The 14,457-nt window shown below is 56.8% G+C and overlaps 2 protein-coding genes across 17 annotated transcripts in view; both read right to left on the bottom strand.

The window, feature by feature from the left end:
- Positions 1 to 2,979, bottom strand: part of PLXNB1 (plexin B1) — a 29,043-nt gene extending 26,064 nt beyond the window's left edge. For 2 of the 6 annotated variants that reach the window (XM_070360616.1, XM_070360620.1), the window contains exon 1: positions 2,588 to 2,979. The gene's annotated coding sequence lies outside the window, so the exon portion shown is untranslated. Of the gene's footprint in view, positions 1 to 1,787; positions 1,884 to 1,949; positions 2,057 to 2,587 lie in introns of those variants that run through there. The other 4 variants (XM_070360617.1, XM_070360621.1, XM_070360619.1 and 1 more) reach the window with 4 other exon arrangements.
- Positions 2,980 to 4,800: 1,821 nt separating this feature from the next.
- CCDC51 (coiled-coil domain containing 51) lies at positions 4,801 to 14,447 on the bottom strand. Of its 11 annotated transcripts, none has more exons than XM_070359171.1 (6): positions 14,368 to 14,446; positions 13,934 to 14,012; positions 11,666 to 11,781; positions 7,928 to 8,232; positions 6,604 to 6,768; positions 4,801 to 6,068 (listed from the first exon to the last, which is right to left on the bottom strand). In XM_070359171.1, exons 4-6 carry the CDS (start codon positions 8,222 to 8,224, stop codon positions 5,316 to 5,318), a joined length of 1,215 nt encoding a protein of 404 aa, XP_070215272.1. In that variant the 5' UTR covers positions 8,225 to 8,232; positions 11,666 to 11,781; positions 13,934 to 14,012; positions 14,368 to 14,446; the 3' UTR covers positions 4,801 to 5,315. The 11 variants fall into 11 exon arrangements, with proteins under 11 accessions (XP_070215272.1, XP_070215271.1, XP_070215270.1 ...); XM_070359170.1 differs by lacking the exon at positions 14,368 to 14,446 and adding an exon at positions 14,186 to 14,356; XM_070359169.1 differs by lacking the exon at positions 11,666 to 11,781.
- Positions 14,448 to 14,457: the final 10 nt, after the last annotated feature.

Below are 14,457 nucleotides of genomic sequence, written 5' to 3'. Positions count from 1 at the left end.
CTTCAATCACTGCCACGGGGCTGAGCCACCCTCGCCCTTCCCCACATACCACGGGTGGGAAGAAAAGAAGGGTGGTGACATTTTTCTCCTATCGGCCACAGACAGCCTCTGGCCCCTCCGGTGCACCTCCTCCCACCTCAGGGGGACTTTAAGCAGAATCTGAGGATGTCCCTCTCTCCAGCATCTTTGGAGGCACCCCCCGGGGCCTGGAGGATAAAGGTCAAGCCCCTCCCATCCACACGCTCTCCTGTGGGATCCTTGCCAGGGCTCCCCCACACATGCTCTTCGTTCCTGCCAGGCCGAACTGCAGACTGCTCATCACACTCCTCCACGCTCACTCCCTATTACATGAGGTGCCCAACCATCACCTCCCAGAGAAGCCCTCACTGTCCCCCAGGCTCCTGAGAAGCCCACCACGTGTGATCGGCGGGCATCCCCAGCCACCGCCCTGGTGTACATTGCAGCTCTGCCTTGGGCTCTCTGAGCCTCAGATTTCCCATCTGGAGAATGGGAGGCAGGACTGCTCTGATCGTTCAACGTGGTATGGTGTGTGCCTGGCACGCGAGGCACCAGCCAAGGCCACTTTTCTCCCTGTTCCACGCTCCTATCCTGAAATTCCTTAAAGGCAGAGAATGTGACTTCTAATTCAGAGGCCCCAGTAAGCGGGACAGACGTTAGCACTGAGCAGGTGCTTCTTGAATATTGAAAAGAACCCTCATTTCACAGCCAAGAAAACTCAGCCAGCAGGGGAGATACGGAGCCCACAACCTGCTACAAGCCACTCGGCTTCTCGAAGGACACAGTTGTCAGCCCCACTTTTAATGACTAGGCCAGAGCAGACTGAAAAGGGTGCTTTGGAGCTGGGCCTCCAGTCCCCAACTTATACAACTAAGATCTCTTCTCCATCCCCAACATCTCAAGCCCCAACTAGAGTCAAAGCCTAGCTCTTCTGGGCCCCCCATCTCTGGACCGATTCAGCAGGGCCCAAGGCTGCCTAACTTCTGCCTGCAAAGAACAAGCACAGTCTCCTGGACCTGGGGCTGTCCTGGCCAACCAAAAGGGCATATAAACTCTGCCCTTGAAACTGGGAGTGTTCATATCCCAGCCCTCTTCACCGGAGTCGTAGGGATTGGTGCGAAACCGGCCTTTCCTTTCGGCCCTGTCGCTGGGCTCCCAGGGTGCACCCAGAAGTTACTCATTGACAGCATCAGAGTGCAGAGTGCCGGCCCTGTTGTCTGTGTTGAGCCGGGGTAGGGGCGGGGTGGGGGGCACCATTTACCAGTGAGGACTCAACGAGTGCTCATCAATCACCCACCATCTGGGTGCGGGGTGGGGGCTCCCCCTCTGGGGGTGCGTGGCAGGGGGATCCCAGTCTGCCTTTGTCAGTCGCGCCGAGTACCGCCTGGAAGGGCTGCGAGTGCGGAGGGGAAGCCTGGACCTCCCTGTTGCTCTTCCCCGACCCTCCTCCCTCCTCCCTGACCAGGGCAAGGACCCCCCCAGTGGTCCTGGAGGGCGGGGAAGAGGCCGGCCGGTCCCCGGCTGAGGCGGCGGCGGCGAGGAGGGGGCGCGGAGGAGCGGCTCCACCTCCTCTGTCTCCCAATCGCGTTACAGGCGGAGCCGCCAGAGTTTCCCTTCGCGCGGAGAAGTGTAGTCCCAACTCTCAGGATCGAAGCCGCCCACCACTCACCCCGGGCCGCCTCGGCCCGGCGGCATCGCGGCTCCAGGCCCGTCCACCCCGGGGACGCGTCGCCCCGGCCCCACCGCCCGGCCCCGGGCCCCGCACTCACCACCCGGCCGGGCCCCGCGGGACGAGCGCGCCGAGGCGGGCGCCGGCCGCTCCGGGTTCGGAATCTGCGCGCGCGGCGGCCTCCCCCCTCCCTTGTTCGCCACCCCCCCCCCCCCGCTCCGCCACCCCCCGGAGGTGGGTCTGGCGGAGCCGCAGCTGTTACCCGGAGACCGAGGGGCGGAAAACTGCGCCCGCCGCCCGCCCCGCCCGCCGCGGCGCTGCCACCGCCGGGAACAAAGGAGACAAAGCCGCGTCGGCCGGGCCCGGCTCCGCTCCTTCCCCCCCCCCGCTCCCGCCGGGCCGCCCTCCCCCCGCCCGCCGCCCAGGCCAGGCCGGAAGCAGCCGGGAGAGCCGGGCGCGCGGCCCCGAGCCGCCCGGGACCCCGCATTCCAGCCCTCCCGGCTCTGCACTTGCCGAGGGCGGGGGACTCGACCCCTCGCTCGCTAGGGGGGCGGACGGTGGGGGGAGGGGAGGGGAAAGGGCTGCACCCCGGCGGTTGCCAAGGCAACGCGGATGGCGGCGGGAGGAGCGCGCAGAGCCGAGCCGCGGGACCGGCTGCCCCACCCCGCCCAGTCCCCGCCGGGCCTCACCTGCGCGCCGCGCTGGAGCCGGAATTGGGGGCCCTCCGGCACGGGAGGGGCCGGACGGCGGGGGCTGGGGGATGGGGGTCGCGCTCTCCAACCCGACGTGTGGTGGTGCTCCGACCGGACCTCCGCCTGCCTGCCTGCCAGCGCCCGGTGGGACCCACGCCCCTCACCTGCCCCACCAACCACCACCCCCGCTCTCCGGGGCCCGTCTTACCTGTCCAGTACCTGGCTCCTGTGGTCATCCTCCTCCAACTTTCTTTACCTGAACTCCGGGGCGCCTGGTTTCTGCCCACCGGTCCTACTCCTGGGACTCTCAAACGGCCAAGCTCTCCTTCCGGCCCCCACCTCTGGCTGTGCGGGAAGAGCTCTGGCTTTGGGGTTGGGCCTGGGTTTGCGCCATCACTGAGCCAAGAAACCTGACCCCTGGCCCCCAAACACACATGCTTGTTTGCTCACCGTCAAGTGGAGGTGATGCCACACCTAGCCGGGCTGGGAGAGGAGGGCCCACCGCTGCAAATGTGCACAAGCTAGGGCGCATTTCCTCCCAAACCTGTACCTGGACCCGCCCCAAGCTGAGAAGCCGTGGGCAAGTCCAGACTCCCTCACCCGTAAATACGTCACCCTTCCAAAGGCACACCTGGGTGCTCTCCTGAGGCCCAGGTGTGCCCTCTGCAGGGCCCTTCAGGCTTGGCTCCCTGCAAACTCAGGAGCCAGCATTTAGTCCATCCTATTAGGACTTCCGGAGGGTTTTGGCTCTCAGCCACTGGGACAGCCGCCTGGGAGGCAAAATTTGTCACACACCCTGAAAGCTCCCAGGGCCTCTGCAAGGCTTGTGGGGAACCTTGATCAGGTTTACATCATCCACACTGGCTGCTGTCTAAAGAGCTAAACTTCAGGCACCCTCTTCCCACCTTCCACCCATCAGTGTGCCTTCACTCACAGACCTGACTCTGCCTTCCAAGTTGTCCCTCCCCAGCACCTCGGCTTGCTCCCTGGTCCTCCAACCAATCTGCCAACATCTGGGTCCAGGATTCAGCACCCTGTCTGCACCAGGATGGCACCCTTTCCCCAGTTCCCTCGTCTATGGACATCACAGACCCCAGGTGCTATCTGGCCTTCTGGGGTGCCCCACTCCATTCCCTAACGTTATGCTCCACACCCATCACCACCTCAGTCAAGCTGGTGTGCCCCAAGGCCCTCAGCCACCTTGCCTTGCCTTCCTGTGCAGCTTGTCGGGGTGTGGGGTGGCCCTTCCATATACCTGGACTCCTCCCCTCCCCAGACCCATTCATTTAAGTGCACACCCTTTAGGACCTACCTTACCTATGTTTGCTGCTGCTAAGTCACTTCAGTCGTGTCCGACTCTGTGCGACCCCACAGACGGCAGCCCACCAGGCTCCCCTGTCCCTGGGATTCTCCAGGCAAGAACACTGGAGTGGGTTGCCATTTCCTTCTCCAGTGCATGAAAGTGAAAAGTGAAAGTGAAGTCGCTCAGCTGTGTCCAACTCATAGCGACCTCATGGACTGCAGCCTACCAGGCTCCTCCATCCATGAGATTTTCCAGGCAAGAGTACTGGAGTGGGGTGCCATTGCCTTCTCCTCACCTATGTTTAGGACCTAGGATTTCCAAACCCCACAACACCCCTCATCTATAGACAGATATGGCATCTCCTACCCCACCAGGAGGATGAACCCCACCAAATGTAGAGGTCATTTCATCCCACGCCCTCCAAAGGAATCATTACAAAAAGAAAACAAGGCCACGGATGGAGTGACCAGACGATCAGAGCTTCACTGCACCCATGGGGCCACTGGCCAGGGCTGAGCACAGGCTCCCAAGAAGGGCGGGATCTCATGGAAGCATTTCTGCTTCCATAGGCCTCTGCCGTGTGTCATCTCTGCTCAACCTGCTGACCTACCTCGTTGCATCCGGAAAGGAGGGTGGGTTCTTCAGACCCACAGTGCAAGCAGAGCGCCTCCTCGCTGCTCCTGTTTACTCAAGGACACACAAGGCCACCCATGGCCATTCGACCCAGGAGGTCAAAGGCTGTTGTTCTCCACTGAGAAGGAAGAGGTCAAGGGTTCTCAGTGCAGTATGCCTCCATGCCCCCCAAGCGTACCTCCCACCTCTGAGAGGTCCCTCCCCGTCACTGCCTCACTGCTCACACTGCTGGCGGGCTGAGCTCTGCCCAAGGCTGGAGAGGCCATCCCTAGGCTGTGTGTAAAATGATACCCCGCCCAAGTGGCGCTCCAGCAGGGAACCAGATTGGTCTCCAATCCCTGTAATTCTGTCCCCAGTGGTATTTACCAACCATCCCCCTAATCCCTATTCCCTGCTCTCCTCTAATCAATCCTCTAGTGTTAGAACCAGGAAGTTCTCTCCAACATGGCAGAGCAAGTGATCCAAAAGACAGGCCGTGACCATGGTCACCAGTGAGTGGCAGCGAGCCAAGTTTTATTGACTGGAAATCATGGGCCATCCGACACAGGTGGGTTGGACAAGTGGAGGACAGGCCAGGAAATCCGAAATGAAAATCAAGGCCTGGCGGTGGGTAGGGGGAGGGACCAGTATATCCAAAATGGTCTTGAACCAAGGGCCAGATCAAGAGATGAGAGAGGAACTATAAGGGGGCGATTATCTTACTTTCAGGCCCAACCCTCGAGTTCCAAATCTGAATGTTCAATGGACAAAACTCAGTCTCACATACATTACTTTAAATAAGAAAAATGAAAGACGTTTTAATAAGATAAAATTGAAAGACGTGAGGACAAATATTTGCTGCTTGCTAGTTAACGTCAATTAGTGCTGCCTAAAAAGCAAAGGATGTCTGCCGGTGAGGGCAGACTCAGGTTGAGTACACCCCTGGAAGTTCACTTCATTACTTCATTCTCTTACTAAATCCACATCCATACCCCCTCCCTCTGGAGGAGGGTCCAGGGGGCTAGCTGGCCCTGAACAGCATATAAAGCACAGGTAGGATGGCCACAAACGTCGCACAAGTGACCAGCGTGCCATAAACGGTGTTCCTGTTGACCTGGGCTTCCAGCCTCTGCTCCGTGTCCGACAGCGCCATGATCATGCTCCCCTGTTCCAGCAGGGAACCAGGCAGAGCTCCGTCTGCAGACTCCAGGCCCGGGTGTGCTGCAGCCTTTGCAAGCTGAACCACCCCAGCCACTTGGCTCACGGTCTTTTCCAGGCCATCAAGCTGCTCTCGTAAACCCTCTAGACGTGAACGGACCTGTCTAGAATGGCTGAGCTGCTCTCTCAAGGCAGCTGAAAGGACATCTGTGTCTCTGTCTTGGGTGGGGGAAGAACCTGCCTGGGACAAAGAGCCCTGCCCGGTCCCAGCTTGCACCAGGCCCTTCAGGTCTGCCACGAGGTCACGGAGGTCCCTCTGCTGGAGCGAGTAGCTGGACGCCTGTTCTCGGATGGCTTCCTGGAGGCTCACAGGACCCTTCTGGGCCTCTAGGAGCAAAGCCTTCAACTCCTGGAGCCGCACGCGGTTCACGTAGGTGGAGCCAGCCACACCGATCAAGGCCCCCAGGACTGACCCGATGAGCGACCAGTTCTTGGTCCTCTCCGCCCGGGTGCGCTCCTTCTCATGGCTTTCCCGCACAGCTGCAGAGAAGAGGGAGAATTTCTCTCGCTCAGAGTCTTCCGCGCGCAGGTAGGTCATACGAAGCCGCTTCTCCTCCTGCGGAAGCAAAGCTGTCATGTAGCAGCGACCTGGCCCAGCAGCCTCCAGCGGAAGTCCCACAACCACATCCCTGAGACTTGGCTTCAGGCCCGGCACAGATTACATGTTCCATAAACACGCTGGGTGAGTGAGGACAGCGTTAAGTCTGGACGGGTGGGGGGAGCAAAGGAACCGGGGATGGTCCAGGTGAGCGCGGTGCTATCCTCCCCGGGCAGCTGTGGGTCTGAGCGGACATGTATGGGGGTCTCCAGACTGTGTCTGTCAGAAGGGAAATGTCTGGCGCTCTCCGGGAGGCCCTCTCCATGGTGCTCCCTCCCAATAATCCGGGGCCCAGAGTACACTAGACCGTTGATCCCAGCTGTCCAGGAGTGGAGAGGGTGGACAGGCACTGGAGCCCCAGAGCCCAGTCTCTCCCCAAGGTTTTCTGGTTTACCTCCTCACCAGGTCTCTGACCCCAAACCCATCAGAGCCCCCACCTCGCCCCTCCACACCCTGAAGGCTAGGGTCCCATGCAGGTGAGGAAGGAGCCTACCTGCAGCATCCTGTGCTCCAGAGTGGCCAGCTCCAGGTACTGGTTATCGTCTCTGGAGATGCGGTCCAGGCGGTCCCTCACCTCCTTCAGCTTGGTCTGCTGACTTTCCAAGTCCTCACGAGCCTCCCGGACAAGCCCTCGAGCCACCATGAACACTTTCTCTGCCTGCAGTGAGAACAAGAGAAGTCACCCGCCCCTTTCTCCACGCCACCCAGGGTCCTCTCCACTCCCAACCAGACGCGGCTGAGAAGAGGTCTTGGTGGGTGTCAGTGCACAGGCTGGAAAGACAGTGCCTCGGACACACAATTCTGGCTCACCCAGTGGTCCTCAGGGTGCAGCCCCGGGCCTTTTATTGGCTTCCTGGGTGTTACCTTAGCTACACCTCCCAACATCACTGAACGCCGTGACAGGCACCGCCAGGCCTCCAGTCAACAGGCTGAGAAACCCTGGCTCAGCCAAAGTCATGACCTCCGAGGGGAGAGACAGCACTGCACCTCAATACCTCTCACTGAGCCCCGGATTCTTCCCACCCTGCTACACATCTGTGCCAGGGTGGGAAACAAGATTGTTGTTGTTGTTCAGTCACTCAGTCATGTCTGACTCTTTGAGACGCCATAGACTGCAGCATGCCACGCTTCCCTGTCCCTCACTATCTTCTAGCTGCTGCTGTTGCTGCTAAGTCACTTCAGTCATGTCCGACTCTGAGATCCCAAAGACAGCAGCCTACCAGGCTCCTCCATCCATGGGATTTTCCAGGCAAGAGTACTGGAGTGGGGTGCCATTGCCTTCTCCAACTATATTCTAGAGTTTGCTCAAACTCACGTCCACTGAGTCGATGATGCCAGAGATGGTGGAACACGTTTTCCCTGCCACAGAGGACTGGACAACCAGAGGCAGTTCTCCCCACCTCACAGTCTGATTAATTCCCGGGGCCTCCACCTTCTCGAGGGATGTTTTAACCACAGTCGGGACTGTGAGGACCTTGTAACCCTCCAGGCAACTCTTACCACCAACCCCTAAAACAGTCAATGAAGGAAGTGTTTGCTGGCCCAACAGAAAGGATATTAATGGCCCAGGACCCCCTGGTACACAGCATACACAGCAATTTGTTGCAATGGGGAACAGGGGGGCCCTTCACCCCGGTGATATCAAACCCAGCCATCATGTAAGAAACAACCCAGCTCCCCGTCCTAGTGCGTGTTCAAGGACAGACCAGTCTGGACGTGGCTTCCCAGCACCTGTGGCTGGTCATTCATTTGCAGGAGCCTCCAGGCCACATCGCCCAGGTGAGAGGGCTGGGCCAAACCCCAGCTCCTGTCCTCACCTCAGTGACGTTTCCCTGGGCCTCTCGAACTTCATTGAGTCCCACAAACTCTTCATATCTGTCCCACCAAGTCTTGGCCGTGGAGGATGCCCGCTGCCGAATGCTGTGCCCCAGGGCTGCTCCCAGTGCGGTAAGGCGGTGGTACAGCCCCAGGGCCACCTCCTCGGGCCTCTTCTCTCTGGGCTGGCTGGGGCCGTGGCTGCAGAGAGTCCTGGTCAGAAAGAGGTCCCTCCGTACCAGTACGGGAGACACACCCCCGACGTGCCGCATGGCCAACACACGGCTGCGCCCTGTCATCCAGAGATCTGTGGGGAGAGGCCAGACAGATCGGCTGACAGCTGACACAGGCAAGGCTCAAGTCGGGTCTCATCCCCGAGAGTTTCCTTTAAAAAGTCTAAACTGGGGACTTCCCGGGTGGCGCGGTGGCTAAGAATCCAACTGCTAATGCAGAAGACACGGGTTTGAGCCCTGATTCGGGCAGATTCCACGTGCCGTGGAGCAACTATGCCCGTGTGCCACATGAGTATGTATGCACGTGTGCAGCAAGTACTGACGTCCGTGAGCCTAGAGCCTGTGCTTCGCAACAAGAGGAGCCACTGTAATGAGAAGCCCCCAAACTGCACCAAAGAGTAACTGGCTCTCCGCAACTAGAAAAAGCCTGCACAAAAAACAGTATATATATATACTGTTGCTTTGTGCAGGCTTTATATATATATATATTTTTTTTTTTTTTTTTTTTTTAGTCCAAACTGTTGGGCCCGGAGAGGGCAGCCACCAGGGTCAGGCTTTGCCAGGTGCTCTCCTGGAGAATAGAGCATGTAAGGGAAGAACATATATAGGAACCCGAGCCTCCCACCTCCCTCCATGACGCCAGGAGCCAGACCCTCCCATTCCACCCACTTGCCTGCATCCCCAGGTCTGCATGAGAAGCTTGGTGGCCAGTTTCCGGATAACCTCAAAGTTCCTTTTTTTTTTTTCCTGAAGTGGGCCATTTTTAAAGTCTTTATTGACTTTGTTACAATATTCCTTATGCTTTGGTTTTTTGGCCTACTGAATTTGTTACAATATTGCTTCTGTTTTCTGTTTCACTCTTTTGGCCATGAGATATGTGGCATCTTAACTCCGGACCAGGGATCCAACCTGCACCGCGTGCATTGAAAGGTGGAGCCTTAGCCAATGGACCACCAGGGAAGTCCCTCACATAAAATTCTGAAACCTGTGTTGTATCCATGCTTAACAGAGCCTCGCAAGGACTCACAAAGACTGCCAGGGAAACTGGAATTAACTGAGGGGATTTGGGGAAAGATTTCTGTAAATGACTATCAAAACCAGCTTCCTGGACTCCCTGAGGGCTGTCTCCAAACGGGGAAGCACTTTCATTTCTGTTCTAGGACACAGGTCATTCATGTCCCAGGACAGAAAGCTCCCGCCTCGAGAGGCAATTCCGGGCTAAAAACAAAGCAAACCCAAACCGCTTGGATTGCTTCGTAGAGGACAGCTCTTCTGAGGTTCCCAGCAAACCCTCCTTCTGCCCTCCAAGCGCAGACATTCCAGGTGACCAACTCCCAGTCTCACATGTCTCTCTTTCCACAAGCTTTCTTCCTCCTCCCCAACCCCGGGAACTGCCCAACAGGTTAGGTTTCTTTAATCTTTCCCTTTTCAGCCTTGCTCTGATGTTTGGGCCCCACAATGCCTGCTCCTCTGGTACCTGAACAGCACAAGGAGTCTCCCTTTAGCCAGGCAGGCCTGGCCGAGCCCAAGTGCAGGAATGATGCTGAGGACCCAGAAGAGAGAGCCAGGGGACCCTCACTCTCAGGCAAACCCTGCTTCAGAGCACCCCACCCCCAAGTACTGACTCTGGCTATCCAAGCAACACCTGGGAGTCAAAGGGCCAGACCAGAAGACAGACTAGGAGAGCTCCAATTACAGAGGAAAGTGCTTCCGGATGTAAGGTGATCTCAGCCTCCCACCCAGGCCCCCTCCCCACGGTATCACAGAGAAGCTCAGACCCTCTTGGAAACATAGCTGGTTGGGTCGGGGCATGCGTCCTGGCAAAAGCCTGAGCTGAGAGCCACAGAAAGGGACATCCCTATGACAATGGGTCCAAGCTGGCACTGCACCCAAACCCCAAAAGCCCAAAGGAGCACAGGCTACCCATGCCCCAGAGGTCAGGCAAGCCTCCAGGGCCTCAAGGCCAGTGCTCACTGCTCACAGACTGTGCCCCACAACATTCCTACAGGCACGCCCCAGTCAAAACAAAGCATGCAGCCTTGTGGACCTGCCCACCGCCACACCCAGCGGAAAGGTGTCCCTTTGGCTGTCACTACTTCCTAGCCCCCTTTTCTCTTGATCCCGCCTGACCAGCAAGGCTGCTCTCCTAAAGCCCTGCAGAACCTCCCCCTTGTCGCATCCAGCAGCTGCTACTCGGATTTCTCCTCCAGCACCTCTGCAACTTTCAGCACCCTCTCATTCTGAAATCACCACCCCGCCTCCTCAGATTCCTCCAACCTTCTCAACCTCCCGTCCCGGTTCCTCCTCTATTAGCAGCACATTCCTGGATCCAGGAAGGTCACTTATCCCAGGCAGAGAAGACGGCCCCCGTCTCCTACACGGTCTTGGCTTCCTCCCCTGCCACTCACAGCCTACTTCACAGGGGAGGCTCTATTAACTTGTAAGTCAGATCACACCCCTCGGGTGAAAACCCTGAGAGTTCCCCAGTCAGCTGGAGTGAACGCCAGTCCTGCCAACAACCGACAAGGCCTGGTCCTCTCAACCCAATCCCCTTTCTTCTCTCCGTCACTGTAAGAACCCCACTCCAGCAACCCCACCACACTGAACACGATCCCACCGCAGGGTCTGTGCCCTGCCACTTCCTCTGCATGGACCACTCCTCCTCCACAAGTCCAGCCACTTTACACCTAAGTCTGCTCAAACATCACTTCTTGATAAGGCCTTTCCTGACAACTCCCTCCTTCGCCACCATCAGGCTCCCGCATTTTCTCCATCAGACATACACGTTGCCTTCTTCCTGTGTGCCTCACCCCTCACCAGAACAGAAGCTCAGAGACAGCAGGGACACGGCTTAGGGAAGGGATGCACCAATGACTCCCAAGTGGCTCCCCGACTCCAGGCCCTCCTCTCAGCCTCTTACCACTCCCTTGCCCCCGTCTCCCAGCTCCTTCCCACTGAGATGTCTCATAGGCCCCAACATTCCTGGCAGAGAGAAAAAGTGGAACAGGGCTTGACGTCGACTAAAATCTGCAGGGCTACCTGTGCAGCTGGAAACAGTAGAGGAGACTGGGGAGGGCTGGACCGAGGCCAAAGTGAGCAGGGTCTGGGTCAGGTTCAGAACCTTGCCTCTCCAAATCCATTCTCCTGCTCCAGCCAGATGACTGTCTCCTACCAACTGCCCTCTCCTCAAACCTCCATCACCAGCACCTCATGCTCACCTGCAGCTGATGGTCGGCTTCATTTCTCACCCAAAAAATGTTTTAAAATTGGAAGAGAACGTCCATAAACTCCTACTGTATCTTTGAACCTGCCAGTGTCTGTCTCATCCCCACCTTCTCTTGCTCCTCAGGATGAAAACGTCCTGCTGTAGGGAAGGCCATGCCGTGCTCCAGGTCCCATACCCTCTCCCCTCCTCAGACACAGCTCAGGAATTGATGCGACCACCCCACCCCCACCCCAGCAGAGAAGCCCCGCTTCTCTGTGCCCCTTTGCACTGTGACAGAGCACCTGCACCAGCTGTCTGCAGCTCCTCTCCTCCTGGTCGCACTTAACCGCCTCTCTGATCTGGCCTTCACTCCCACCGGGCCAGTGGAACTGCTCTTGTTCCGGTCATTCCCACGTGCCTAAAACCAATGATAAGTTTCCTCCTCATCTCACTTGCCCTGTCGGCAGCCTGTGCCTTATGATAGCTTCCTCCTTCTTAAACCACCTTCTCCTCTTGGCTTCCAGTCCCCACTCATTTCCACAACCTCTCCACATGGTGCCCCAGGGCTCTGTCCTCAGGCTCCTCTTTCATCCAGTCTTGTGACTTGAAAAACTGGCTACTTTTATGATTGATTGTAGGGATGGCTGTGCAAGACTGTAAATACATTCAAACCACTGAACTGTAGCATTAAGTAGGTGAATTGTATGGCTGCGTGCCTGTTGAGTCACTTCGGTCCTGTCTGACTGTTTGTGACCCCACGGACTGTAGCCCACCAGGCTTCTCTGCCCACGAGATTCTCTAGTCAAGAATACTGGAGTGGGTTGCCATGTCCTTCTCCAGGAGATCTTCCCAACCCCAGGATCAAGCTCCTGCATTGCAGCCAGATGCTTTACCGCTGAGCCACCAGGGAAGCCGGAAGTGTAGGGTTAGGGTTATGTAAATCATATCTCAATAAAGCTGTCACTGGAAAACAGACAGGGCTTTCCTGGTGGCTCAGTGAGGAGGACTCTGCCTGCCGATGCAGGAGACACGGGTTCGATCCCTAGTCCAGGAAGATCCTGAGGAACAAGTAGGCCTGTGCACCACAACTACTGAGCCAGTGCTCTAGAGCCCGGGAGCCACAACTGAAACCCGCAAACCCGCTCGCACTGAGCCTGAACACCACAATTAGAGAGCAGCCCCCACTCGCCCCAACTAGAGAAAAGCCCGTGCAGCAAGAAGACCCAACACAGCCAAAAAAAAAAAAAAACAGAATTCCCTGGTGGGCCAGTGGTTAGGAGGACTTTGGAGCTTTCACTGTCAGGGCCTGTGTTCAATCCCTGGCTGGGGAACTTCGATCCAGAAAGCTACATGGTGTGGACAAAAATAAAGTATAAAAAACAAGCAAGCAAACTGTTTTCGGGCCTCTCCAGTCCACAGCTCTCTTCTGAATCCCAGGCTCATTTACCAAACGGCCCAATCCAGGTCTCTGCTAGGAAGGCTGATGAGAATCTTCCTCTCCCAAAGTTGCCTTTACCACAGCCTTCTCCATCTCAGCGGATGGAAACCCCAAGTCCCAATCAGGCTCAAACTCTCACATCATCCCTGACTTTCCTTTCTCTCCCTCCTCACAGCCAGTCCATTAGCAAATGTCACCTCCACCTCTGAAACTAAATTCAGATTCCCTCTTCCTCTTGCCCCTTCCCCTGCTACCCCAAGCGCCCAAGTGAAAGTTGCTCAGTCATGCCAACTCTTTGTGACCCCATGGACTATACAGTCCATGGAGTTCTCCAGGCCAGAAGACTGGAGTCGGTAGCCTTTCCCTTCTCCTGGGGATCTTCCCAACCAGGGAAGATCTCCAGCATTGCAGGTGGATTCTTTACCAGCTGAGCCACAAGGGAAGCCCTAGTCCCAAAGACCAACGTCTTTTGCCTGGGTTATCCTAAGAGCCTCTGACAGATGTCTGTGCTTCTACTCTAGCCCCTACTGTCAGAGCAGGCAGTGGTCCTTTCAAAACACAGGTCAGACTATCTCTCTCTCTGCTGAAGTCCTGCAATGGTTTCTCCATTTCTTTCAAGGTAAAAGCCAAAATCCTTTCCAAGGCCTACATGGCATCCACCTCCTGGCCCTCATCCTTCTCTCCTCTCACTTCATCTCCCATCAGTCTCCCTTTCCCCACTCTGTTCCAGTCACGTGGACCTTTTCTCCCAGTTTTTGTGAGATTAAATTGACATACACCATCACATAAATTTGAGATGTACAATGTGATGACATGACAAATGTATAGATAGCTAGATGTTTACCACAATAAGCTTAGCTGACACATCTTTCACTTCACAAAGTTCCCATATAATTCCAGGCTTCCTGACGCTGCTCCCACACACTAAGCTATTCCCACCTCAGGACCCTGACACCTCCTCGTCGATATCTGTGTGCTTGCGCTCTTCTCTTTTTTCAAATCCTGCTCAAATGTCACAGCCGTGCACTCCCACTCCAGGACGCCTTACCCACTGTTTTATTTTTCCTCAGACACCTATCACAGGATCCGTGCTTTGCAACTCACGTATTCACTGATAGTCTGTCTTACTCACCAGAATGGCCGCTCTGCCAGGGCAGGCACTGTTTAGTTCATTGCTTCAGCCTCAGTGCCTAAAGTACTACCTGCGTGTACTGCACACCCAGCAAAAAAAAAATACTGGATGAATAAACAGAATTTGCAAAATGTCGCACTCCGAGCTATATTACAAAACTCCTTCCGGGAGCCTCCAAAGCTCTAGAACCGGTGATCTAGCCCCCCCTCACCCCCCGCCCCCGCACCCGCTCCTACTTCCCTCACATCTGACCTCCAGTCACACTGTGCTTTCCTAGGTTCCAGCGATGCACCGACCTTCAAGGCCTTTGCACAAGCCCATCCCTCTACCTGCAGTACTTTCCCTGTGTTTTTTTCCAAGCTTAGCGCTTGCGCTTAAGCACCCCTCGCGGCTTCCGGACTCTCCCCGGGACGGACATCCCGCCGCCCCAGTACCTGACGCGCTTTGCGCCTCAACCCCCAAGGAGCGCCCGCCACTCAGTTGATCGCCGACCCTTTAGGGCCCGCCTTCTGGGGGACCACTTC

The sequence above is a fragment of the Bos mutus genome, chromosome 22 (assembly GCF_027580195.1).
Source record: "Bos mutus isolate GX-2022 chromosome 22, NWIPB_WYAK_1.1, whole genome shotgun sequence".
Classification (NCBI taxonomy): Eukaryota; Metazoa; Chordata; class Mammalia; order Artiodactyla; family Bovidae; genus Bos; species Bos mutus.
Note: the sequence above shows the minus strand (reverse complement) of the source record. Positions and strands in the feature narration are given on the sequence as shown.

Bases quoted from the DNA above. Each gene is read 5' to 3' on its own strand.
- CCDC51 (XM_014482802.2), bottom strand. From the start codon at position 8,224: ATGACAGGGCGCAGCCGTGTGTTGGCCATGCGGCACGTCGGGGGTGTG. The intron at 6,769-7,927 runs GTGAGGACAGGA...TTCTCACTGCAG, and splicing joins CCCAGGGAAACGTCACTGAG to GCAGAGAAAGTGTTCATGGT. The intron at 6,069-6,603 runs GTAGGCTCCTTC...TTGCTTCCGCAG, and splicing joins TGGAGCACAGGATGCTGCAG to GAGGAGAAGCGGCTTCGTAT.